The sequence below is a fragment of the Volvox carteri genome, assembly GCF_000143455.1.
Source record: "Volvox carteri f. nagariensis unplaced genomic scaffold VOLCAscaffold_47, whole genome shotgun sequence".
Lineage (NCBI taxonomy): Eukaryota > Viridiplantae > Chlorophyta > Chlorophyceae > Chlamydomonadales > Volvocaceae > Volvox > Volvox carteri.
Window position 1 is genome coordinate 802,410 of NW_003307590.1, and position 24,231 is coordinate 826,640.

General features: G+C 58.5%; 3 protein-coding genes across 3 annotated transcripts in view; 2 read left to right on the forward strand and 1 right to left on the reverse strand.

Annotated features, from left to right (window-relative positions):
* The window catches only part of VOLCADRAFT_95870 (uncharacterized protein), a gene marked incomplete at both ends in the record, with an annotated part of 11,210 nt that extends 2,431 nt beyond the window's left edge, over nucleotides 1-8,779 (forward strand). Inside the window, 17 exons of the mRNA XM_002954907.1 lie at nucleotides 7-231; nucleotides 935-1,090; nucleotides 1,439-1,518; nucleotides 2,069-2,205; nucleotides 2,556-2,638; nucleotides 3,013-3,113; nucleotides 3,330-3,475; nucleotides 3,772-3,923; nucleotides 4,341-4,542; nucleotides 5,048-5,145; nucleotides 5,382-5,681; nucleotides 6,348-6,461; nucleotides 6,677-6,811; nucleotides 7,324-7,485; nucleotides 7,812-7,929; nucleotides 8,242-8,306; nucleotides 8,639-8,779. Coding sequence (XP_002954953.1) covers nucleotides 7-231; nucleotides 935-1,090; nucleotides 1,439-1,518; nucleotides 2,069-2,205; nucleotides 2,556-2,638; nucleotides 3,013-3,113; nucleotides 3,330-3,475; nucleotides 3,772-3,923; nucleotides 4,341-4,542; nucleotides 5,048-5,145; nucleotides 5,382-5,681; nucleotides 6,348-6,461; nucleotides 6,677-6,811; nucleotides 7,324-7,485; nucleotides 7,812-7,929; nucleotides 8,242-8,306; nucleotides 8,639-8,779 — 2,415 coding nt within the window. The remainder of the gene's footprint in view (nucleotides 1-6; nucleotides 232-934; nucleotides 1,091-1,438; nucleotides 1,519-2,068; nucleotides 2,206-2,555; nucleotides 2,639-3,012; nucleotides 3,114-3,329; nucleotides 3,476-3,771; nucleotides 3,924-4,340; nucleotides 4,543-5,047; nucleotides 5,146-5,381; nucleotides 5,682-6,347; nucleotides 6,462-6,676; nucleotides 6,812-7,323; nucleotides 7,486-7,811; nucleotides 7,930-8,241; nucleotides 8,307-8,638) is intronic.
* Nucleotides 8,780-13,069: 4,290 nt separating this feature from the next.
* On the forward strand, nucleotides 13,070-18,857 carry VOLCADRAFT_95871 (uncharacterized protein; the record flags this gene model as incomplete). Its single annotated transcript, XM_002954908.1, has 9 exons — nucleotides 13,070-13,081; nucleotides 13,534-16,149; nucleotides 16,327-16,816; nucleotides 16,922-16,977; nucleotides 17,099-17,150; nucleotides 17,498-17,570; nucleotides 18,028-18,076; nucleotides 18,385-18,489; nucleotides 18,810-18,857. The coding sequence occupies 9 exons, from the start codon at nucleotides 13,070-13,072 to the stop codon at nucleotides 18,855-18,857; spliced, it is 3,501 nt and encodes a 1,166-aa protein (XP_002954954.1).
* Nucleotides 18,858-19,936: 1,079 nt separating this feature from the next.
* Nucleotides 19,937-23,435, reverse strand: VOLCADRAFT_95872 (uncharacterized protein; the record flags this gene model as incomplete). The annotated part of the gene is made up of 7 exons (XM_002954969.1): nucleotides 19,937-19,958; nucleotides 20,031-20,043; nucleotides 20,641-20,678; nucleotides 20,818-20,982; nucleotides 21,666-21,753; nucleotides 22,175-22,236; nucleotides 23,164-23,435. 7 exons carry the CDS (start codon nucleotides 23,433-23,435, stop codon nucleotides 19,937-19,939), a joined length of 660 nt encoding a protein of 219 aa, XP_002955015.1.
* Between the last annotated feature and the right edge of the window lie 796 nt (nucleotides 23,436-24,231).

Genomic DNA, 24,231 nt, shown 5'->3' on the forward strand with positions numbered 1-24,231 from the left:
GCCAAGGCCTTCACAGAGGCCCGCGTGCTGAACCGCGACGTCAAGCTGGTGTTGGAGGGCGTGGATAAGTACGGCAACCTGTTTGGTACGGTGCTGTACACTCAGCCGGCGGTTCTGCCCGGCGCGGCGGCACCTGCTGCTCCTGATGCCCCCCCTGCTACTGCTGCTGTCGCTGCTGCTACCGAGCAGAGCCACCTCGCTGAGCAGTTGCTGAAGCAGGGGCTTGCCAAGGTGTGTGTGTGGGTGTGTGTGTGTGGTGTGGGTGTATTTTTATGTGTCAAGGTGTGGTTTTATGTGTGTGTTTGAATTTAGCTCGCGGATTGTGTGTGCTTTTATGCCATTATTTCATGTATGTATGTATGTGTGCTGTGCAGCCCCCGAGATCTCCCCGTCCTCGGACGGGAAACAAACAGCGTGGGCGCAATTCAGGGGTCGAGATCTGTGGGTCGATCTGAGGCCCCTAGGGCCCCCGGGGATAAAATGTTTTGCGTTCCACACGACGTCCCTCCCCCCCCCCACTCTTGCCCTGGCAGCAGCTTCAATCGTGTGTGGTTCGTCTTTCCCCCCCATGGGAAGGATTATCTGTTTTCCTTTCAGAATGCGACAGCTTAACCCTAAGTCGAGTGATACTAATATTACAACCGATTGTGCAGTTTTTCTTAGCAAAGAGCATGAACTTTTGGACTGCCCCCAGCATGTACGGCAGGCGTGCATTGCATGCAAACACCGGGACTGCTTGTCTTGTTGTCTGTACGGTAGTTCCGTGCATCGCTTCATAAAAAAGCATAAACGCACATGCCCTTGCTTCCCCGCCCAACACACAACACGCCAACGTGCGTTCCTTCGTTACCCGTTCCCACCCCCACCTAACCCCCACCTAACCCCCACCTAACCCCCACCCACCCGCCGGACCCTGGTGGTGGTCCTCCCGCAGTGTGTGGAGTGGTCGTTGGGCCTTATGCCCAGTTCCGCCGCTCTCCGTCTTCGTGACGTGGAGAAGGCCGCCAAGGCCGAGCGGAAGGCCATCTGGACCAACTACGTGCCCGCGCCAACCAACCAAACCAAGCTGTCGGATAACTTCACCGGGAAGGTGAGTGTGTGTGTGTGGGGGGGAAAGAAGTGTGTGTATGTAATGGGAGGGGGAGGGGGTGGAGGTGGAGGTGAAGTGAGAGGCCGGCGAGGATCGCTGTGCTTTGCCGGACGCTTGTATTGTATTATTAAGCTGTAGACGGGTTGTGAGCAATCTGGCAGTCCGATCTCTTTCTCCCTAACCCTCTGTCTGTATTGTACGTATGTACGTATGTTTGTACGTGTTGACTGCACCATTCGCTTCCCTGAACAGTTAATACCTGTGTCGTGCAAACCATGCAAACCAAGTCGTACACGTCCCCCACCCACCCCCGGGGACACCTCATTGTTTCGCACGTGATCACCAAAGGTGGTTGAGGTAGTTAGTGGCGACTGTGTGGTCGTCAAAGACGCCACTAACGGAGCGGAACGGCGAGTGAATCTGTCCAGGTAGGTGTGTATTGAACGGGGGGGGAGAGGGGGGGAAGGAGGGCGGGGGAGAGGGGGGGAAGGAGGGCGGGGGAGGGAGGGGGGCAGTTGGCAGCAGCTCTTCACCGTCTAACCCGACTGGGGCCAACCTCAAGGTGTTTGTAAATCGTGTGTCATCTAATCTCAAATTCCTTTTCTACAAAGGCGAGGAGGCGTGAAGAGAGAATGTAACGGCTGAATGATGTTCAAAAAATAATCCAATTTTAACCATATGATCCACGCAATGATGTCGTACACAGTATTCGTACTGTCTGACAGCCGTTCCCTGCGCATCTCTCTCTTTTTCTCTCTCTCCCTCCTCCAAACGTTTACGCGCGCACACCAATCTCCCTCCACTCTCTCTCCCGCATCACTGCTTGTGTTTCTCTGTATGTTTGTTCGTCCAAACCGACCCCAATACTTTCCATCCCCCTCCCACGCTATCGCATTTCCCTCTCTCCATCTTCCCCCTTTTTTCCTCCCAACCCAATCCCCTCCAACCCAATCCCGCACTTCCTCCCCCCCCCGGCAGCATCCGCGCCCCGCGGCCCCCCGCCCGCGACCGCCCCGCGGAGGCCTGGGCCACTGAGGCCAAGGAGTTCCTCCGCAAGCGCATCATCGGCCGCCCCGTGGAAGTCAAGATGGAGTACACACGCAAGGTTCTCACCCGTGAGTAGGGGGGGGGGTATGTATGTATGTATGCATGTCGTAATAAACGCATACATGTAATGCCTTGCCTGTAATGAACTATTAATATGTAGGTTTCACGCATATGCGCATGTGCGTGAGCATACGCACGCATACACACCAGCAGCGACGTATGTACATACATACATACATACATTCATACATGCCGGCATTCATACAAGCGTTGCCCACCTTTCCCCCTTGGCTTTTTTCTCTCCCGGTTGCCGTCCCCCGTCGCGGCTTCACTGCTGCCACTGCTGCTGTTTCGCCTCCCACCCACTTCGGCCCCTATCAATATCGTTATCGCCACCACCACCTCCACCACCACTCAGCTGAGATGATGCTGGCGGGGGATGGGGAGCGGCTGATGGCGTTCGGGAATGTGGAGTTAGTCCCGGAGAAGGTGATGATGGGGGTGGGTGGGTGAGAGGGGGGAGAAGAAGGGAGGGGAGAAGGGGGGAGTGTGCGTGTGGAAGGGAAGGAAGTGGCACACGGAGTGGTGTCTGTACGTATGTTTGTAGAGTTTCCGTCAACGTGTTGGTGCCACACCGTACCGGTTGTGGCAGTACGGCGGTAACGGTGGGGCCCGGTACGAGTGTTCACCGCTCTAAAAGGGGTTATCCACCCGGGGGGTGTCCTTCCACCCACCCACCCACCCACCCACAACACTTGGGTCACGGTCCTCAGCCCTAGTGATCCCATGGACTGTTCGTCAGTATTGACGTCTGTCGCTATCTCGTCCCGAAATTCCCCCCTTCCGTACACCTAACCCAATGTGTGACATGTCAGGGCGAGGAGAAGCAGAACGTGGCGGAGATGGCTGTGGCGCGGGGTTTCGCCACCGTCATCAAGCATCGTACGGATGAGGAGCGCAGCTGCGTGTACGAGAGGTACGTGTACGATATTGCATGGCGCAAGTTGCGGATGTTATGTAGTTTGCATACATACATATGTACAAATCGACATACTGTGTGACAGCTCTCCTTTTGCCGGGACGTCTTGGGGTTTGTGCAGGAAGTTGTCCTTGTGTTTTCCCCCTCTCGTCCCCGTCCCAACCAACCAACCAACCCAACAACTATAACGCAACAACCAACCCAACAACCCAGGCTGGTGGCATGTGAGGAGCTGGCCAAGTCCTCCAAGCGCGGTGTGCACTCGTCCAAGGAGCCGCCGGCCAACAGGGTGAATGACGTCAGCACGCCGGGGTCCGCGGCCCGAGCCAAACAGTACCTGCCCTTCTTCCAGAGAGCAGGTGGATGGTTAAGGTTAAGGGGTGGGGTAAGGGTTAAGGGTTAAGGGTTTTAGGGTTTAGGGTCGGGGTTTCATTACATGTTGCTGGTTGCTGTTATCGACTATTTTATACGGTAACATAGATACGGCGAGTACGGCTTGCGTGTTTTCCGCAACTGGGCCCAACGCCCGTGCTACACTGTCTATTTGCCTGTATGTCTGTTTTTGTCTCGTGGGTGGTGACATGGGTTTGGGCATTCCTGCGTGGGTTCTGAACGATATACTGCCGTACATGCTGCCGTACATTTATACGGGCAGGCAAGATGACTGGTGTCGTGGAGTACGTCCTGAGCGGCCACCGGCTGCGAGTGCACATCCCCAAGGAGGGGGTCACCATCGTGTTCGCCCCCAGCGGCATCAAGACGCCCTCCAGACCCCAACCGGCAGCTAACGGAAAGCCCGCGGTGCAGGTGAGAGGGGGAAGAGAGCGAAGGGGGTGAGCGGGCTGGGGGTGGTGGTAGTGGGTCTGCCCTCCCTCCCCCCCCCCGGGAGTGTACGGCCCTGTGCATTATACACCTACCGCCGCCCTAACCCCCCAAACCCCGGGCCCCAACCCTGCTACAGAAGAAGGGGGGCTACTTGTGTTTTTTTTTTGGGGGGGGAAAGGGCTTAATGTTGTAACACATGCTCGTACGTGTAACCTCCTTTCTCCCCTGCAGCCTGTCGTACAGTGTTACCGCATCGTCGTCCCCGTACCTACGGCCACCACTACCCGGGCCCCACACATACACACACGCTCTTCACATACATGCATACAGACGTATATCCTTTCCGTTCCGTTCCGCTCCCACCCCCCACCCCCTACCGTCCTGGGCGGCGGGTAACAGGGTGAGCCGTTTGCGGAGGAGGCCTTCAGCTACACGCGGGAGGTGATGATGCAGCGCGACGTGGAGGTGACGGTGGAGACCATGGACCGCGGGGGCACCTTTCTGGGGAGTGTGGTGCTAGTGCCGCAACAGCAGCAGCAGGGGGGTGGGGCAGCGGCCTCGGCTCGGCCGTTTAACTTGGCTCTGGCGCTCCTGAGCAAAGGTACATAACGTGTCTGGGACGTGTATGTGTGCGGGGGGGAGGGGTTGAGGGTAGCGGAATGGTGGTTGGGGGTTGAGGGGTTTTGTTTTGTCTTTTCCACCTCGTTTCCCCCCCCCCTTTCTCCCCCCCCCAACAAACAAAAATGGGCGGAGTGGCCAGCAGCGCCTTTACTTAGGCTTGTACGGCCGTTGTTTTTTGGTGGTGGCGGTGTGCTTTGGTTGGATCATCCTTAAGTCGGGCCGGCCTTGTCGGCTTTGAGGAGGTGTTAATGATTCGCTCCGGGCCCCGTTGTCTTTTTCCTCGTGTGGTGATTCGCCCCATGGTGAACCCCCATTATTTCTCACGCGGTCATGAGATGGCTTTTCGGAGGTTCTTTTTCTTTCATGATTTTGATGTTAAGACCTTATTTATCCTTCCCCTCCCCCGGCTGCGCAAACCCTAAACCCCTTTTCCTCCCCCGGGCCTCACCCCCCCCCCAACACACATACACACCCCTCCCCCCCAGGTTTTGCCCGCCTCCAGCCGAATGTGGACCCCTCCCGACTTCCCGACGGTGGGGAGATGGTACGGCTGCAGCAGGCGGCTAAAGAGCAGCGCCTCAAGGTGCGGCTTCTTTTGATTTAAGACTGTTTTCGTTTTGTATTTGCTGTTTAGGTGGTGACATACAGACAAAGAGCAAACACAAAACGGATATGTATATGTGTCAGAGAGAGATGTCGGTATGTATGTCTTCAGCGGTGCTTAAAACTGTTTCTTTCTTCAGCCCTTGGGGGAACGTTTCTTCTCTTTCCATGGCCGTTCTTCTCACCTGGTCGGAACAATGCTTTTCACTATATCAGATTTGGGAGAACTGGACTCCAGAGATGGATCGAGAGGAGGGGGTGTACGGCGACGAGGAAGGGTACGACACTGGAGCTACCCCAACCGCCGCTAACGGCGCCGGCGCCAGCAACGGCCATGGCGCCTCTACCGCCGCCGCCACCGGCAGCTTTGCGGCGGCAGCGGCCGCCGGCGGCGGCACATCGACGTCAGCAGCGGCGGCGGCCCCGGCGGCGGGTCTCCGTACCGGCGGCCGTGCCCAGGAGGTCCTTTCCGTGACGGTGACGGAGGTGGTGGATGCCACGGAGTTCTTCGTACAGGTGCGTGGCTTTCCCTTTCTCTTCTTCTGTTTCATCTTTGTCGTCTTTTCCTGTTTCTTCTGTTTCTCCTCCTCCTCCTAACACGAAGGCGGTTATGTGTTGAGAGGCAGTAGAGGCTGGTGGGCCAAGAAGATAGTCGGCCTTTTCCGGCCACGTCACATCACATCTACATATGCGGTGCTGCGTGTATGTTTGTTGGGTGCGTGTATGTTTGTTGGGTGGGAGAGGGCCAGGCGCTGCAGGGCACCATTTCGGCACTTCTCCCCCCTATATGGGGGGGGGCACTTTCCATTTTCCCCCTCCACTTTCCCCCTCCATTTTCGGCACCTCCCCCTCCCATTGCAACCATTTGCATCACTCTTTCCCTGGCATCCCCTTCACTCGCTCGTGGTTCGTCCCCCCCCCATTTGCGGCATGGGGGGCATCAGGAACCTTTCCAGCGCGTATCCCACACAATGCCAACTTCACTCTCCGTTCCCCCAGTGACCATATACCCCCCCACCCCCACCCCCACCCCCACCCCCCCACCCCTTTCCTTCGCTTCTGGGCCCTTTGCTTCCCCTTGTGTATGTGGTTACCTCTCCCTTTTCCCCTCAATTTCCCCTCCATTCCCCTAACAGTCTCCCCCCCTTCCCCCCTCCTCCTCCTTCCCCCATTCTCCCGCAGGTGGCGGGTGAGCCTCGTGTTGCCTGGCTGGCTGAGCAGCTGTCAGCCGCCTCCCTCAACGACTCGCCGCCCATTCCCCCGGAACTGAAGACCGGACAGCTGTGCCTGGCTCAGGTGGGTGGGGGGGTGGGGGGGGGGGGGGAGGTGTATGGGGGGGATTCCGGGTTGCGGCTGTGTGCCGTGTGAGGTTCTGTTCATGAAGGGAGGGAGAAAGATCCGAGGTGAGGATGTGGGAGCTGTACGGATGTGTGTACGGATGTATGTGTGTCCGTCCAAACTCTCGGCCGCGCCATGTGCGTATGTATGTGTGCCATTCGTATGTCGTACAGTTTTCTCTGGACCAGTGCTGGTACCGGGGCTACGTGGAGCGTGTCAACCGCTCCGAACCCATGTACGACGTGTTTTTCATCGACTACGGCAACCGCGAGCGCGTCGCCAGTAGCAAGGCAAGTGGGCTGCGGATGGTGATGAGTCCTTTGCTCCACGATGTGATGTCAAACAAAAGAATTGGGTGGATGCGATCTGGGTTCCGCCATGGAGGGTTTTTTCTCCCATGTTCTCACCCACGTTGCCCCGCATTACATTCTCTGCTGCATTCCCCTTTTGTCTCCTCCCAAGTCACTACCCTACTGGTCAGTAATGCCTTACAGTTTTCTGCAGTACCTGTCTATTCCTGGATTTATTCTATTCCTGGAGTTTTCCGGAGTAGCCGTGTACCTCTGGTATCCGATTCAATCGTCCGTGGTTCTTCTTCCCCTCCCCTTTCCTCCCCATCCCCCCCGATTGCGTTACGTGGCTTTAACGGACTCGTACAGCGACTGGTGATGCATTTGGGGGAATTGTCGTGTGTGTGGGGGGAGATGGTCGTTTTCGTGGGTTGGGCTTTTGCTTGTTGATGTGCACTTCTTGGACATACATGTTCCTCCTCAAACCCGGCTTTACCCCTCCTTTCCCCCCCGCGCGCCACCGCACGCAGGTCCGTACCATCGACGCGGCGATGTCTGCCGTACCTCCCCAAGCCATTCCGTGCTGCCTTGCCTACATCAAGGTTCCGGAGCAGGGCAGTGACTGGGCGGCGGATGCGCGGGCGTGCTTGTCCTCGCTGCTGGGGGGAGGGAGGCCCTTCCTGGCGCATGTGGTGGGTCCTGGTTGGGAGGGAGAGCGGGAGGGTGAAAGCGGGCAAAGATGGCGGGGCCGGGGGTAAAAAGATGGGTTAGGGAGGGGCCGGGGGGTGAAACACGACACAGTTTAGGTTTTGTATATGGGCCGGGGAGTTGTAACGGTCAACCGTCACCGTTCTTTGTCTCCTTTCCCCCAGCTTTCATATGTGCTGCTGTCTTTCAGGTCTGACAAACATACATACATAGAAACAACAAACAAGCAAACAGGCAAGACGATTGCCAGGCTATTCCTCTACCACTACACCCACTACCTCCCGCCCCACCCTGTGACACCATGGCCCAGGTATCGCGGGAACGAGCGGACTCCAAGGCCAAGCACCCCAAGCAGCGCAACGGCAAGATCACTGCCGTACTCGTTGAGCCGGAGACAAACACGAACATGGCCGTGGAGATGCTGCTGGGTGCGTGAAAAGGGAGAAGGGGCCCTCTCGCCTGGTACCAGCGCCAGTACCAGAAGGGTGTTAGTGAACAGGCGGATCCGGTAGCGGGCATGGGTGGGTGGGTACGAATGTATGTATGTACGTATGTACGGCTGCGACAGTATGCGTGTGTGTGTGCGCTTGTTCTGGGAGATCAAAACTAAACCACCCGTATCCCTCAACCATCCCTATTTTTCTCACCTAACCCGCTTTCCTCCCGCCCTTCTTCTGCCCTTTCCCCCCCCCCCAAACACCCACCCACCCACCCAAAAAAACGTTTGTGGACTCCCACAGCGGGTATGGCTCGTCTGCCCAAGCTGCGGAAGGTGAAGGACGCCGCTGCGCGAGAGGCCATTCAGGTGGGTGGGGTGGGGTGGGGTTGGGGGATTGCAGTAGAGGTTGGAGGGTTGTTTAAGGGAGCCTGGAGGGGCGTGGGGAGGAGCGGAAGAGGACGAGCCGGCATGGGAGGTGGTTGGGGCGGTTGCGCGGCAGTAGAGCTGCAAGTTAGACTTTGTTTCTTGTGTCCTGTGTGTGTGCCCTTCTCTGCGCGCTTAGGGGTATCCGTGTGTGCCTTGCTAGCTAATCTCCACATGCCCATTTCTTCCTTGTCCTTCTTTTCTTCTCGTTACCCGTCTAACTTTCTCTCCCCTTTAACATACACACGCACACACAAACGCACATCGGTACTCAGGCGATGCAGGAGTACGAGGATGAGGCCCGGCAGGCGCATCGCGGCATGTTCATGTACGGCGACCCGGGTGACTCGGACGATGAGGAGCCGGCGGCGGGTGGCGGCCGTCCTGGCGGCGCCGGTCGGGGGGGTCGCCGGTGAGGACGGGAGTGGAGGACAGCAACGAGGAGCAGGAGGAGGAGGAGGCAGACGAGCACATGGAGGCGGCGGAGGAGAAGGACAGTGATAGTGACATTGAAGCAGCAGCAGTAATTGAGCTGTCAGTTCTGCAAACTGTAGCAGTTATAAGCCCGGGAGAAAGCCGGGGATGGGGCCGAGGAGGAGCGGGAGGAGGAGGAGGACGAACAACGGGGGTAAAGCTGTCGCGGAAATATTTTACGGATGCCCCCACGGGGGGTGCCGGCCTCTTGGAGGTGCTGGGGGAGGAAAGAGGGTGGGGGGAAGAGGCGTGTATTTGCATGCCCGTGTGTGCATGCCCTTCCAAGGAAGGGCCTCTTGTAGCGGACGATGTGCTACATCATCTCAGGGAAATGGGGACAGTGATGTTTGCTTCATTTTGTGTAAAAGCGCCGCAAGGCTCAGCGCGGGAGTGGTGGTGGTGGTCGCAGAGGTGGAGAATAATTTGGTCTTGAAATGCTAATGGCTGGAAGGGGGCGGGATGAAGGTTGGGAGAGGAGGAGGAGGAGGAGGAGGAGGAGGGCGCGGCATGTGATGCAGCGAGCAGCTGTGTAAACCATTATGGGAGGGAGGGAGGGAGCCCCATAACTTGGGGAAGGGTGTCAGCGGTCAAGCGGACTATGATGAGCACCTAAGGCGGAGCCGTAAACAACGTTTATGAGGCCTCGTGCACAGCGGAAAGATCATCCTTCCTCCTGGACGTACGGATATCTGCCGGTCTGTCTGTCTGTGTTCGTATGTACGTATGTATGAGTACAGTGGGGCTATGCTTTGGCATGTTACCACACATACTAGACATAGAGGTGGTAGGACAAGATGGATTAGAAGCCTTACAAACCCCCCCAGTAAATTATAAAATCCGCCTCTGTCTGGGGCATTTGGGATTGGAAAGTGTAGCCAATGACTGCGATGACATCACTTGACGACATCTCAATTGTATCCTGGACGCGCGAATAGTCGAGATCTCTTGACTGAGTTTTAAGGTCCTCCAGGCGTTTATTTGTGCCTGTTTATCTGTGCCACCACATACCTTGTAAACACAGCCAAAAGAATCGGGTGCTATGTTCATTGGAAAATCTCCTTTACTCCGCGACGGTGTGCAGGGATGCATATCGGGATTCGAATTCTGTTGTTGCCGCAACCTCATGAACACACGTCCTAGCTCTCCCTTCTACCACGTAACGAAAAAGGTCAGCTGCCGCTGCTGCTGCTGCTGCTGCTGCTCCGCGCTTTACAAATAAGCTCCTACGCAAAAGTGAATGTCGACGGTGTTTGTTGGAATGCGGCAAGGCGGTGTAGTTGGTTGGAAATGCTCTGGGACGGGCCAGGGCCGACCTAGGAGATGTGTGCGGACGACGATCAGACTGCTACTGAGGTGCGCCATAAACAGACTCTTGCTACTGTGTGTGTGTGTTACATGGTTTGGGGGTGCGTGACCCCATACCTGTAAAACTATCCATACGAGCCGAAGGCCCAAGGGCAATACAACAACGCCTAAAAGCCACGGAGAAAAGGAAATACCGCACGTCAGCCCAGACTAGCGTCCAAAGGGGATAACTGAGTTTAGGTGAGTCCACATACGTTCCAACATCCTCGCCAGACGTATTGGTTCCCATTTAATGGCCTCCAACATGCTCTGTTGATGATCGAATCCCTCCTCAGCACGAATATCATTATAGGCTGGGCATTCCAATAACACGTGTTTTTCATCACATAGTACAACAGCGGCCCCCTGGGGACATGGTACTTGCCCCTTCGTGCTCTGTTTGCCTCTAAAGCCCAGCAACATAAACGAAACTGCATTAGCCTTGGATGTGCTAAACGAGGAATGAAAACCTCAGCATGTGTTGGCCACATGACGGCTGCGGCTCCCGAAAAGGCCAGAGCCCCATCCAGTGCTTATACTTCGCTATTTGCTTGCCCGGTTGCTTCCCATCTGATGGGTACTCCTCTGGCAAGACAGTCAGACGCGTATGGTCCCAGCCGCTCATCAAACGCTCTCTTAGTGCCGTTATCATCGCTCCTTCTGGTAGAGGCCTACTCAACAACCAGTCAACACGCTCCTTTACCCCCACGACTTCTTGCGGTATTCCGCTCCAAATGTTGCACTCCAAGAAGGAAAACAGTCGTAACATTGAGGTTCCCCAACCCTCCCATTCCGGGTTGGTCAGGGCATCGGTTATCTCCTGCCGTAAAACTGCATGAGCAATGGACCCCACTTGCTTTGAAGGCGGTTCCAGAAACGGAGGATCTGTTTCACCATGTAATATTGTAAGGCGAGTTCAGCCAGCTCCGCATACAACAGCCTATGGGATGGCCGTGACTACCTGCCTCATGAAAAAAATCTGCAGCTGGACTGCGCTGTCCTTCAAACAGGCTTCGAACATGCCCTCCGCAAGGTTGGCTTTCTCCCGCCGCCTTCCCGCCCTGTCCACGACCTCTGCCAGCGCAAAAGGGCCCCACGCCTGGCAGCCATACAACAGAATTGCTCGGACTTGGGTTGCAAAGCACCGCATTCGCACGTCAGGGGCAAACAGCTTCCTTTTTTCCAGCTTTGCGCTTTAGGAAAACATAGCTGACCGACCTGTATCACACAACTGCTGACGGCACGCATTAAAAGGCCGTTCTGGCCCATATACCAAGCCCAGATAGCGAGCGCTATCTTTGGCAGGTACTACCTGGCCTGATAGCCGTAACTGTTGACATCGCTCGCTAAGTCCAGACTCTGCTACTGCGGTGTGTGGGGACGGGGGGTCGCCCGGGCCTTATGGTGCCCTGTTGCTAGCCTACCTACTCCTCCTACACCTGCCCGTGATGGGGCTCTGAGCTCTGAGGTGCTCTCAGGTAAACACCGGAGAGGGGGGGGGTAAAGGGTCTGGTAGAGGGAAGAGACGTCGACCTCAATCCGTCGAGACGAGGCGGTACAAGACCTTATATCGCTCCGGTATGTCTGTCCTGTCTGTCCTGGACAGGGATCGATGAGGGGTTCTTCGCTGACGCAAAAAGAAGGCGCCTAGGGGTGGGGTGGGGGAATACAAGCAGGTGAAGGCCTTGGATGCGATCCATGTAATCGTCCAGCTGACCTTCAGATCTTGTGCGACGAGCTCCTGGGGGAGGGGTTGGGCCGCGGTGAAATGCGGTGTGGCGGAATGTTCACTGCTAGCTGGCTGGCTAGCTGGCTGGCTGGCTGGCTGGCTGGCTGGCTGGCTGGCTGGCTGGGAGGGTGGGAGGGTGTGAGGGTGGCTGGGAGGGTGGGAGGGTGGGTGGGTGGGCCGCGGCCCTTGCTGGGCGGTACGGCGGCCAGCAGCACTGCGGCTGCGAGGGCATGTACCGGCTGGCGCCCCTCGGTGGCATACTTCCCTCAAGTGCCTGTCGGGCCGCGCGAAGAAATTGCCCAGGCGGGTGGAAGCCAAGGTATCAACATCGCCCAACCTGCTTGCGAAGCTTGGTGGGGGTGGGGGTGGGGGTGGGGGTGGGGGTGGTGGGGGTGGGGGTGGTGTGGCCGAACACGGCTGGTACGGCAGCTCCGGAGGCCGCTAATGTAAGGGGCACAGTATGCGTGCTAGTCATCAGGATAAAATTGCGATAAGTATTTTTCCTCATCGGTATAAATTAGGCGCTCATTATCAGAGGTATAAGTTGAGGAATAATGTTTTATTTTATTTGGAACCGTGGGTCGGTGTGGCAATGCGACGACCAGCCATGGGTCCGGTGACGTGCACGGCCGCTTTGGACGCGCATCAGGAACAACAACAAAAAAGGAATAGCATGCCATATATGACAAAGCCGCCTTTGACTCGTGCACCTGTGGTCAACCAGATTCCTGCCAAAGCAAAGGGCTCCAGAGCTTCCTGAACATGAGGATCCGAAAGAACGCTTGCGGGGCTATCATCGCGTTCCAGCACAGCGCCGCAGAGTACCAGACGCAGAAGCAGAAACAGCTTAGGGCCCGGCCGAAATTGCTGCTAGCGTGTGATCCCTTTTCGTTTTTTTTTCCTCGGCAACTCTGGCTCACAAGCAAATCCCGGAATCTTTGAGGAGCACACGTAATCCTTTCCTTTGATCAGTATATAGAAATGTCTGAACAACGACCAGAACTACAACAATCTCAAGGAGAACAACAGCTGAAGCACAGCAACACCGAGACTCTTTCCAGCGACTTCAGTCAAGTAGCGACTGCCTCAGCCCCGCCTTTACTTTCGCGGGTGCAGGAGCTGGCTATGGCCCTGCCGCCAGCGGGCATCTCTCCTTTAAATGACTTTTCAAGTGAGTTGATGCATCAACATCAGGACCGGAAAAAGCTTTCCCCGGTACCGATTCAGGACGTGGCACAAACAACCGCGGCGTTGATGAGCAGCAGCCCGCTCAGCACTCAAGATGATCTGCGGCTGGTTTCCGCAACTCAAGAAGAGCCCGCGACGAGTAACTGGTCGGTAGGATAAGGGCAGGCAGATCTGCTGGAAAGAAGAAGCTACCGTCGTCTTTTTATGAGACTTGGGTCCTTTTTGATTGCTTGCGTGCGCGGTGAAATATTCTTCGCTTTTCGCCGCTTTCCGTCTCTGTTAAGGAAAAATCAACGTCAAATTTACAGAATAGAAATCTCATGCTGTCCGCATACTCGGTTAATCCACCCTAGCGCCGCAAATTTCCCCGAACCCCATCGGGGTCACGTTTCCCTCTTTCCCTTTCCCGCACCTGTTCCCTGTTGCTGGTTTCAGACGGGCATTAGCGTCTCACAGCTGCCTGGAAATTTGGCCGACGCTGCCGTACAAGCGGTCGCCGCTGCTGCCGCCACCGCAGCAGCATTGGTAGACGCCGCCCCCTCCGGCGCGACTGAGGGCCCCGGCACGCCACCCTCCCACTCACTGACGCTGTCGTCCTCCCGCCACTCGCCAGTGCTGCCGGCGAGGCTGCCGGCGCCGCCGCCGGTGGCAGCGGCGGCGGCAGCGCCGCCACAGCTCCCCTCGTACAACCCAGTCCTGACGTCATCGGCCGACGTCGGGGACCCCACCCCCACTGACGATGCTGCTCGTAACGCTGCTGCTGCAGTACGGCTCGCTGGCGCACGGCAGGCTCTGGAAGTCTTGCTGACGGCGCCGGCACCAACACCCGCGAACCCCACTCCTCCTGTTGCCGCTGCCGCTGCCGCTGCGGTCCCCGTCCCCCCACCACTCCACCACCCGGTGGGTGGTTCCCCCCCCCTGGTGAGGCCGCAGACGCCGCTCGCTTCTACAGCGCAGACCTGGGGCCAGCAGCGGCAGCAGCAGCAGCAACACCACCACGTCCAGCAGTACCAGCAGCACCAGCACCAGCACCAGTACCAGCAGCAGCAGCAGCAGCAGCAGCCGACATCGGGACAGTCCACATCGGGACATCAGGGTGCCCCCGCAGGTGCCCCCGCGCTGCCGCCGTCGTTCATGCAGCCGTCGTTACCCCAGGAACCGCAGCAACGGCAGCAGCAGCAGCAGCCGCTGTCTAGTCTGCCGGGCCACGGCGTCATCATGGGGCCAGTGGTGGGTCAGATTCACGGGGAGATGCGGCTCACAGTGGACGGGAGTGTGATGGCGGCGCTAACAGCGGCCGTGCCGCCGCAGCAGCCACAGCCACCTGCGGCGGCGGCGCCGCCGCCGCCGCCTTCGTCGGCGGGATCCCCAGGGCCGTCAGCCACCGACACGCAACAGCCACAGCCACCGACGGCGGCGCCGCCACTGCCGCCGCAACAACCGCAGGTGCAGCCCCCTCAAGGTCAGGTGCAAGCCAGCAGCAGTCCCGGCAGCGGTGGCGGCGGCGGCGGCGCCGGCGCTGCCGCGAGAGTCATGGCGCCGGCCATCGGGCTGGCAGCGGCGGCTCCTACACCAGTTTTGGCAGCTACAGCCGCTACAGACCTGCCTGCAGCAGCGCTGGCATCGTCGGCGCCATCGGCTGCAGAAATGTACTCGTGCACTACAGCCATTGCAGTTCCTGCCACCGCCGTCGCTGCCGTACCCGTCACTACCACTGCGTCATCGGTCGGCGTGACCAGTCCCACGCCCCATGCCGTGCTGGCGATGCCGACGGCGGCGGCGGCGGCGGCTCTGCCGCCGCTAGGCGTCACTACGATTTCTGCTACAGCCGCGCCCACATTTGCGCCAGCTATGGCCGCCGTCAGCCCTGCGGCAGGCCTGGTTTCCATTCCCCTGGGCACAGCAGCACCTACCACCACAGCTGCTGCAGCTCCTGCTACTGCTGCGCCATACCTCACCGCCGCCGCCGGCGCCGCAACAGCAGTAGCACCTGCAGTGACAGCTGCACAAGGAGCAGCGGATCCCGCTGCCCCCGCTACAGCCCCAATCCATGCAGTGCAGCATTGTCTCCACACAACGCCCGCTACGCCTGTGATGGCGCTGGGCGCGTCAGGCTTGGCGTCGCCGCCGCTGCCAGCGGCCGTCGACGGCGGCTTTCTCCAGCAGCCCTTGCTGCAGCTACCGGGCTTTAGCCCCGCTGCCGCTACTGCTCTTTCCCCCTTCAATACTCCTCCCGTTGCGTCAGGAGGCTTTACCGCTGGCGGCGGCGGCGCCGGGACGCTGCTGGCGGCAGCAATGGGGCGTCGGCAAGACCTGACGGCGACCCAGCTGGCGTCGCCAGCGGCGTCGGCGTCGTCAGCGGCGGCGGTTCCGGCCCGTGGCGGAGTCCTTGTCCCTGGCCGTACTTCGCTGGTCACGCCCGCCAGCGGGCTATTCGCGGCGGTACCGGCGCCGCCAGGAGCCGTAAAACCCATCATTGCTATGCCGCTGTCCGCCGCTTCCGCCACGCCCATTGTCGTACCGCCGACGGCTGCTGCCCTCGCGTTCCAGCAGGCAGCCCAGGCGCAGCAGCAGCAGCAGCAGCAGCAGGCGGCGCAATCTGCGGCATTCGCGCAGTGGCAGCAGCTGCTGGCGGCGCAACAGCTCAAAGCTGCTGCTGCTGCTGCCTCTCAACAACAGCAGCAGCAGCAGTGGCACCCCTATGCCTTGGACCAGCAGCATCAGATGCTGAGTGCCGTCGCGGCGGCGGCGCCGCCGCCGCGGGTGCAGCCGGGGCAGTCACAGTCGCCGCCGCCAGCACTGCCGCCGTCGCCGCCGTCACTGCCGCCGCGCATCATCCTCAAGTCCCCCGCTCCCACGCCGTCCACGACTGGCGCTACTGGCAGTAGCATCATAGGTGGCAGCGGCGGCGGTGGCGGCGGCGAGGGCCGCAATCCAAGTACGGCGGGTACGGCAACAGCGCTAATGGCGGCGGCGTTGGCCGCGGGCGCCGGAGGGGTCCCGGGAGCGCCACCGCCTCCGGCAGGTCGCATTAGTGCAGCTGGCAGCGAGGTGAGAGGTCGTACAGCAGCTCCATGGCCGTACGATTCGGGCATGTCGTCGTAACTTGTCTACGCGGGGATTCAACGTGTTTTTCGCCAACTTAAGAGTAGTAGACATTATGTATATATGAGGCCGAGGCTCTCAACAGCCCATGCTTGTGCGTTGTTGCCGCCGGCGGCTTTGCAGGTCCCGTCGTTGACCAAATCCCTCGCCTCCGTCACCCTCCAGCACCCGCCGACGCCGTCGCTGCCGCCGCTGCCGTCACAACAACAACAACAACAACAGCAGCAGCAGGTGGCGGCAGCGCAGGCGCAAATGCAGCTACAGCAAATCTTAACGCAATATAATCAATCCCTCGCCGCTGCTACAGCTGCTACAGCTTCACCCGCGCCGTCATCCCACGCCGCTACGCCGCCATCGCCGTTCGGGTTCGGCAGCCTCGCCGCCGCCGTCGCTGCCGCCACCGCCACCGCCGCCGGTGGTGCTGCCGCCACTGAGGTACCGGGCGCACTTGCGCCTGTGGCTCGGCCGGCGGCGGCTGTCTCGCCGGCGGCGGCGGCGCTGCCCTCGTCACTCGCCGCTTCCCCCGGCTTGGGAGGATCTACACTGCATCTGCCGCCCGGTTTTGGCAGCACTAGCAGCACCACCAGTGCTGTCGCTGGCGGCGGCGGCGGCGGTAGGGATGTTTTGATGCTGCCACCGGGCTCTGTCTCACCAATCACCAGCTGCAACAGAGGCTTCATGATGCCCGCCTTCCCCACCGCCACCAACACTACCGCAGCTGGCGGCGGTGGCGGTGGCGGCACAGCCTTCATCCCAGCTCCCTACCCGCGCAAGGTGAGGGAGAGAGAACGCCAGGGGGGCTTATTCCACTTCCCCCTATATGCCGCCTCTCCCCACCTTACACAACCCTCTCCGCCCTCCCTCCGCCCTGCCTCCGCCCCCTGATGAACCCCAGATCAAGGTATTGTTGTCGTTCGGGGGCACATTCAGCTCCTGTAGGAGCACTGGTGAGCGGCAGTGTGTGTGTGGGGTGGGGTGGGGTGGGGGCAGTAACCCTAGGAGTTCTAGCAGTATAAGTGTTAGTAGTCCTAATAGCAATCGTAAAGGGAGGATGGGGGAAAGGAGGGGAGGAGGGAGGTGGGAAATGTCGGCGAGGTGGGTGGTGGTGAGGCGGTAAGGAGGGGGATTCCGACACCACATTTTACCCAGGACCGCGTCGGCGGTTGACATGTGTTCGTGTAAGACATGTGCAGCAGTATTTCCCCTCCATTCATGCATGCTCTCTTGTCTAAATGACTGTTATGTTCGTCCATAGGTCCGTCCATACGTCTGTCTGTCTGTCTGTCCTGCTCAGGCCACTGGGACTACTCAGGGGGGGAGACCCGGCTGGTGGCGGTGGAGGAGAGCCACAACTACATCGCCTTCAGGTGGTACATCCGGACAAACATCCGGACAAACATCCGGACAAACGTTGTCCGGATGGGAGGGAGAAATGAGAGATGGGGGAACAAGGGCAGGAACGGGTGTGTGGTGGTGGTGTTGCACACTTCGTTGAGAGAGTGGCGTTGGTTGATAACAATGGAAAACAATACCTACCTACCTACCTATTTCTGCATACCTACCAACCGGGCTCGCATCAATGTCATACGAAGGAATGTATGTATGTATGTATGTATGTATGTATGTATGTATGTATGTATGTATGTATGTCAGCGACATACATACATACATACATATGTATGTCGCTGTCTTCCCCCAGCCTCCCTCCCCCCTTCCCACTTCGCTTGCGACACCTGATTCCTCCCATTCCGCCCATTCCCACCTCGACACCTCCCCTACCGCATGGTGTGGTGTGGTGTGGTGTGCTGCTGCTGCTGCGCTCAGGGACAGCGCCTTCGCGGGCTGCAAGGGGCGAGTGAGGGGTCCCGACGAGGTGGGTGACGGGGTGGGGTGGGGTGGGCTGTGAAGAGGTGGCTGCGGGGTGGCGCTGTGAAGAAACATCCCTTCCTTTCCCCTTCCCCCTCCCCCCTCCCAAGAGGAGGAAACCTGTCCTCCTGCGCTAATGGACGTACCCGCGCCCTCTCCTTTTCCCGCACCCGCAACTCTGCCGCTTCCAGCTCCCCGCCCTTGACCTCGCCTCTTTTTTTGTTTCCCCCCCTACCGCACCTCCCCCTCCTCCCCCCCCTCCACCTCCTCCCTCTACCGCACCTCCACCTCCTCCCCCTACCGCACCTCCACCAGGCCTCCCTGCGTTACGAGCTGCCCAGCTGCCCCGGCACCCTCGTGGACCTGCGTACGGATATGGACGTGATCAACATGTGGGAGGAGCTGCACGAGTTCACACAGGTGTGCGAGTGTGTATGTATGTATGTATGTATGTATGATGTGTGGAAAGGGGGGTATATCTTCGCCCATGGCAGCTACCCTGCGAAATCCTGCCTTCCCCGGTATTTCGGGGCACCCTCATCCAGTCACCCTAGTCAACTTCTTAGTGGATCGCTTAGGTTCCGCACCCACCACCAGCATCCAACGGAATCTGCCGGGTCGACAGCGGCTCATCTTCATTCCTGGTCAGCTCGCAGGTCTACTTTATCCCAGGTCACCACCGTCCATCGACTAGGGGCACTCTTACCTTCCACCATCGGAAAGACTTCCGACCCTGACAGGTCTCGATCCCGGATCTCCCGGGAGCAATGGTCGCGCGTTACCAATAGTGCCAAACCCTTGTATGTATGTACGTATGTATGTATGTGTTTGGGAGCGGGGGCGAGGAGGTCGGGTGTAGGGGGAGAGGTTGGGAGAGAGTTGGGGTTGGGTGTGGAGCAGGAAGAGGAGGCGAGGGAGCAGGAGATATCAGACAGCCTTCCTCTTTATTGTGTACTGTTCCACTCGTGGAACAGTATACAATAAAGAGCGGGGACTGTCTGGGTCCAGTCGGTGGGTGGGGGTGGGTCGGGATCATGGCATGACATGTAAACTGGGGTGTGTTTTTGAGAGTGTCCTAAGAGAGGGTTTACGAAGGGGGAAGTTGGATTTTGGCGAATGTGTGATGCGGGATGTGTGATGATTGTCGTCCCACTCCTCCTCCATGCCTCCCCCTGCGCCCCTGCCCCTACATCCACCACCTGTGAGCGCTATGTGGTAATAGGAAGCGAGAAGTGGCGATTAATGGTGTTTATTGGCTATTAGCGGTAGTTAATAGTTGTTAGCGGTTATCAACGGTTATAACTCTCCCGAACATTATACCTCTGTTTGTTTGAGAATGCGACAGCGCCAATAGGGCGAGAGGGGTGAACCCAGGAGCCCAACTTTATGAACCATAATAGCCGCTTTCCACCTTGTACATGGGTGTACGATACGTCAGGTTGCCGGCAAGCCGTCGTACAAGTTGCACCTTTACGTCGACCACCACACACTGCCGTCTGACGAAGGCAGCGGCGCTTCCGTACACACCGCCATGTCGGATCTGGAATCCCCGGCGGGTACGATGTATGGCGGCGGCGGTGGCGGCGGCGGCGGCGGCTCGGCATCCGCTGCTGGCGGCAGTGGCAGCGGCGGCGGCGACGGCGGCGGCGGGACTCCTCCTTCTCTGTCTGCCGCCGCAACGCCGTCCGCTTCCAGTGCGGCGGCACCTGCACCTGCACCAGGAGGGCCAGGGGGCGCAGCAGCACCCGCACATCATCATGCTGCGACAAGGGGTGTGACGGGGGCGCGGGCTCCGTTACCCCAGCAGCAGCAGCAGCAGCAGCAGCAGCAGCAGCAGCAGCAGCAGAGTGACAGCTCGTGAGACCATTCAGGCCGTTGATTGCGGCACACTGATGGGGGGATGGGAGGGGGAAGGCGGTGAGGGGTGAGGGGTGCGGTCCTGAGGGGAGAGGGGGCGCCACCTTTTACTTTGCGCTGGAAGGGTTGAGGGGGGGAGGGGGGGAAACGGAAGGGGATCTGCCACTAGGAGAGGAGGACACAAGGAGAAGGGCCTTACGGGTGGGGTGAGGCAGAGGGCAAGAAGGGTGCAGAGGTCGTTGGGGAGGGTCCCCAAGTGCTGTGTGGCTCCTGTTTGGCGGGACAGGCCTAGCTAGGGGGGCTGGGTAAGGGGGGGAGAGCACAGTCCTAACTGGCAGTCTAGGAGGCACACACAAACACACATACGCACATAAGTAAGGGTGTTTGTGCAAATGACGACTTTACGGAAATCGGCACACATATGGATGATGTTGATGACGGTGGTGAGGAGGGGGGTGGTACCCCCCTCCCGGGGGAAACACCGGGAGGATGAGGGGAAGGTGGTAGGGGGACTGCCAGCGGAAGGCTAGCTAGGCCCGCGGGTGGCAACACCGAGGGTGAAGCTATATATACCTCGCCACACACTCCCATATAACGGATACGCAAATTTACACACAAACATAAACACGGGCACGAGTTCTCAGCACGTTGCGGCAGGTAAGGATGATAACCTTATGAAACAGAAGAAAGTGGAAGGTGGTGGCTGCAACCTACAACTACTGTGGCGGCCGCTCGCAGGGAATCTGTCGAGCCTGTGGGAGGGCGCGGTAGTGGCAGTGGATTCGGAGCGGGAGCCGGAGCTGGAGGCGGCGCTCGTGGTCCCGGAGGAGAAGGAGGAGGCAGCGCCACTGGTTGGGTCTCCGGGTCCAGTGCCATTACTGTGGACCTTACAGGTGCGGCATCCGAGGACATGGTGAAGGATTGAGGAATTTGAGGAATTTGAGGAAGTTGTGAAATTTGAGGGAGAGGATATTGTGAAGGCTAAAGATGTTGTTGGGTAAGAACTGGGATACGGGTAGTAGTATGGGATCAACTGCGCGCGGGTTATGGGATTGGCTGCGTGAGAATAGGTGGGATGGGAAAGGGACGGAGGGGAAGGGAAAATCTTATCGACAAGAAATGGACAATCTTTGACGTTTGAGAAGAGAGGAAGGATGTGGATTAGAATCCGCTTTGGCTTTCCAGAGCCCGGGCCTCGCATCCGAGCTCCATCTTCTGGACCCTGGGGTCTGCCCTGGGGAAGCATACTTCTCTGGACTGTCCGTCGTGCATCGCGCAAAAGTACTTAAGCTTACCATTAAACTTTTCAGTTAGGCTAATCGCTATCACATTCGCTTGATTTCTATGGTTTGACTGTCTCATGGCGTGGAGCGGCAAAGTAAGGGCGAAAGTCAGGCCGTTGTGATTACTGTAGGCATGGATGATACAACTCAGCGAGTAACATTACGGGTCGAGGCGTAAGATTCTGAATCGTTGCCGGGAATGCCGATAACGGTTAATGTTCGTTGCACGAGAGCGGAGTCTCAATCCGAAAATCCGATGAATGCGCGCGGCCGCTCTGACTGCTTCGATTGCGTGCCTTACAATTAAGCATGCAGCTATTTTGAAAACGTTCTTCAGAAGTTTATGCCCAGCAATTCTGCCTAGTGCTAACCTGACCCACCATCAGATGACTGTGCGCAGTTTGTGATAAACTTTATGGTCTGACTGCGCAATTTCCACATGTCAAGCATACTTACCTGGCCCGCTTCTCGAGGTGGTCAAATTGGCCTCGGTTGTATGAACGGTCTTCGCCTTGCACTTTGCGAGAGCCTTTCGTAGTCGGCCCTTCGGGTGTCCGGCAGGGCTAAATTTTTGTCAGGCTGAGGATTTGCGCCACGCGCGACCTCGGCACCTAATAACACTCTTGGACCATAATAATAAACAATTCATGCATAATCCCCCCAGGATTCACCCACATGCAAAAGGGGGTCTCCTGATGCTCCAACACCCTTCCAGTATTTACTTGTGTCCGAACACAACCTAATTTTCACCGCATGGCTCGTTTTCGGTCCCTTTTCCGTCGCATGAGGCAATTCTGGGGAGACAGAAAGTCGTACCCAGTTCGGGTTTCAGGAAGGACCGAGTCCCTCCCAGAATTCGGGCCTTAATTTTGTTAGCACGCCACTTTTTAAAGTTGCAGATATGTCTTAGTAATGGCAACCTTGAATTCTAGTAATGACCTCTGGCCATTTGCCATTTCGCTCACGCTCGCACACCTCAGCGCCCGCCAGCGCGCCCTCATTGCCGCGGAGTGTGGCGCTGGAGCAGCTGAGCGGCCGAGTGGAGGTGCGGGGAGGAAGAATGGATGTATGTGTGGATGTATGTATGTGTGGATGTATGGCGATGTCGAGGGTTGCCAAAGGGAAATGTATAACCACTACGACACCACAATTGTGCTTTCGTTGTGTGTATGAGATGGTCAACGTCCAAACGGTCGGCATGATAGCCCATACAATATCACTGCAGGGATCCATTTCTCTTTTAAAACATACATTAACAAAACCTAGCAACTTGAGCTTAATAAAAAGTAAAGAAAATGTTGACCCCCTCTATTTCTCGCTTTGTTTTGCTATGTTAAGGTGCTTTGCTTCTCCCCCACTTCTCTCTCCCTCCCTTTCCCGCGGTGACCCAAATCGACCCAAATCGACCCATTGATAGATCGTGCGCCCCTCCGAGCTGACCATCGTCCGCTTCCTGGGCTCTGGCGGCAGCGGTGACGTGTTCCAGGCCAGATGGCACGGCACCGACGTGGCCGTCAAGTGCCTCCTGACCAGCCCGGGAGAGGACGAGGTATGTGGCGCGGGACTACGCGTCGTACAACCGTGTCGTACAACGTAGTTAATTCGCTTGCGCTGTTATTAGTTTGCCCGTCGTTTTGCGCCAGGGAGGAATTTTCTTGCGGGAGCACAACTAACATCTTTTTATTTAAGTGGTGTTACCTGTATGCAAACTCCTGAACACTGCGTCACGTGCAATTTGCGCACACACGGACATACATACGTATATACGGACATACACACATGTGCTGCGGACATGTCCAGATGCAAACAGACAACATATGCACATATGCCTGCGTGCCTTCCGTTGACTAGATGGCCGTACTGGACGAGCTGCTGGTGCAATCGCGGCTGCTGTGCCGCCTACGACACGCCAACATCGCCCGTCTGTACGCTATCGTAATACCCGACCACTTACTCGACCAAGCCACGGGGGGAAAAGGCCACGGCGGCGGCGCCGCCGCTGCCGCTGCCGTCACCGGTGCCAGTACACCTAGTAGCGGAGGCGGAGGCGGCGGCCGCCGGGCCCTTAGCTGTTCCCGCTCGCGCGCACGGTCCATCGCCGCCGCCATCGCCCTCCTCCGTGCCGTCGTCAATCTTGCTGAGCGAGTACGAGCCCAGCAGCGGCGCGCATGAGGGATTGTCACTGTACGGCAGTCGTACAGTGAGCGCCGTAACGCCCAGTGCCATTCTCAGCCGTGCAAGCACGCACCCGGGCGGTATGGGGAGCACCGGCAGCGCTGGCGGACCTGGCGGCGGCGGCGGCGGCGGCGGCGGTGGGATCGTCTCTCCGGCGCCGCTGCCGTCCCGCGGCGGCGGCGGCGGCGGCGGCGGCGCGTCGGAGGAGGCCGATGTAGAGAAGGCAGCGGCGGAAGCGGACACGGTGGTCTCGGGGCCATGGACACCTCGTGTCGTACCACCTGTATCTGTATTTCTTGGATTCGCAGCCCCGTTCACAGGCGGCGGCGGCGGCGGCAGTGCCGCAACAGCTGCTAGTGGTTGTGGTGGTGACGATGACGAGTCGGGGGATGACGAGCAAGGCGGTGCCGCTCGTGGCGGCGGCGGCGGTAGCGGCGGCGGCGGTGCAGTACTCTCGCGCTCGGTGACGCCGACCATCGTGTTGTCCGGATTACAACGTAGCAGGCGGCTGCCGTCCATTCGCGAATGCTCGTCCCTCGGTACGGCATGGGCCGAGGGGCATGTACTCTCTTATGTATTCTGCTTTAATCAGAACACATAGGAGTATATATAGCTTCACCCGCGGGGCTGCCGCCCGCGGGCCTGCTAGCCTCCCGCTGGCAGTCCCCCTACCACCTGGGGGAGGGGCCCATCATCGTCAACATCATCCATATGTGTGCCTATTTCTGTGAAGTTCTGTCAGTGAAGTGACATTTCCGGGTTTAGTACCCGCTACCATTGCCACCAGGGCAGCCCCCCTTCTACTTGAGAGGGGCCTGGATTGGTGTGGTGTGGTGGTTGATGCGCT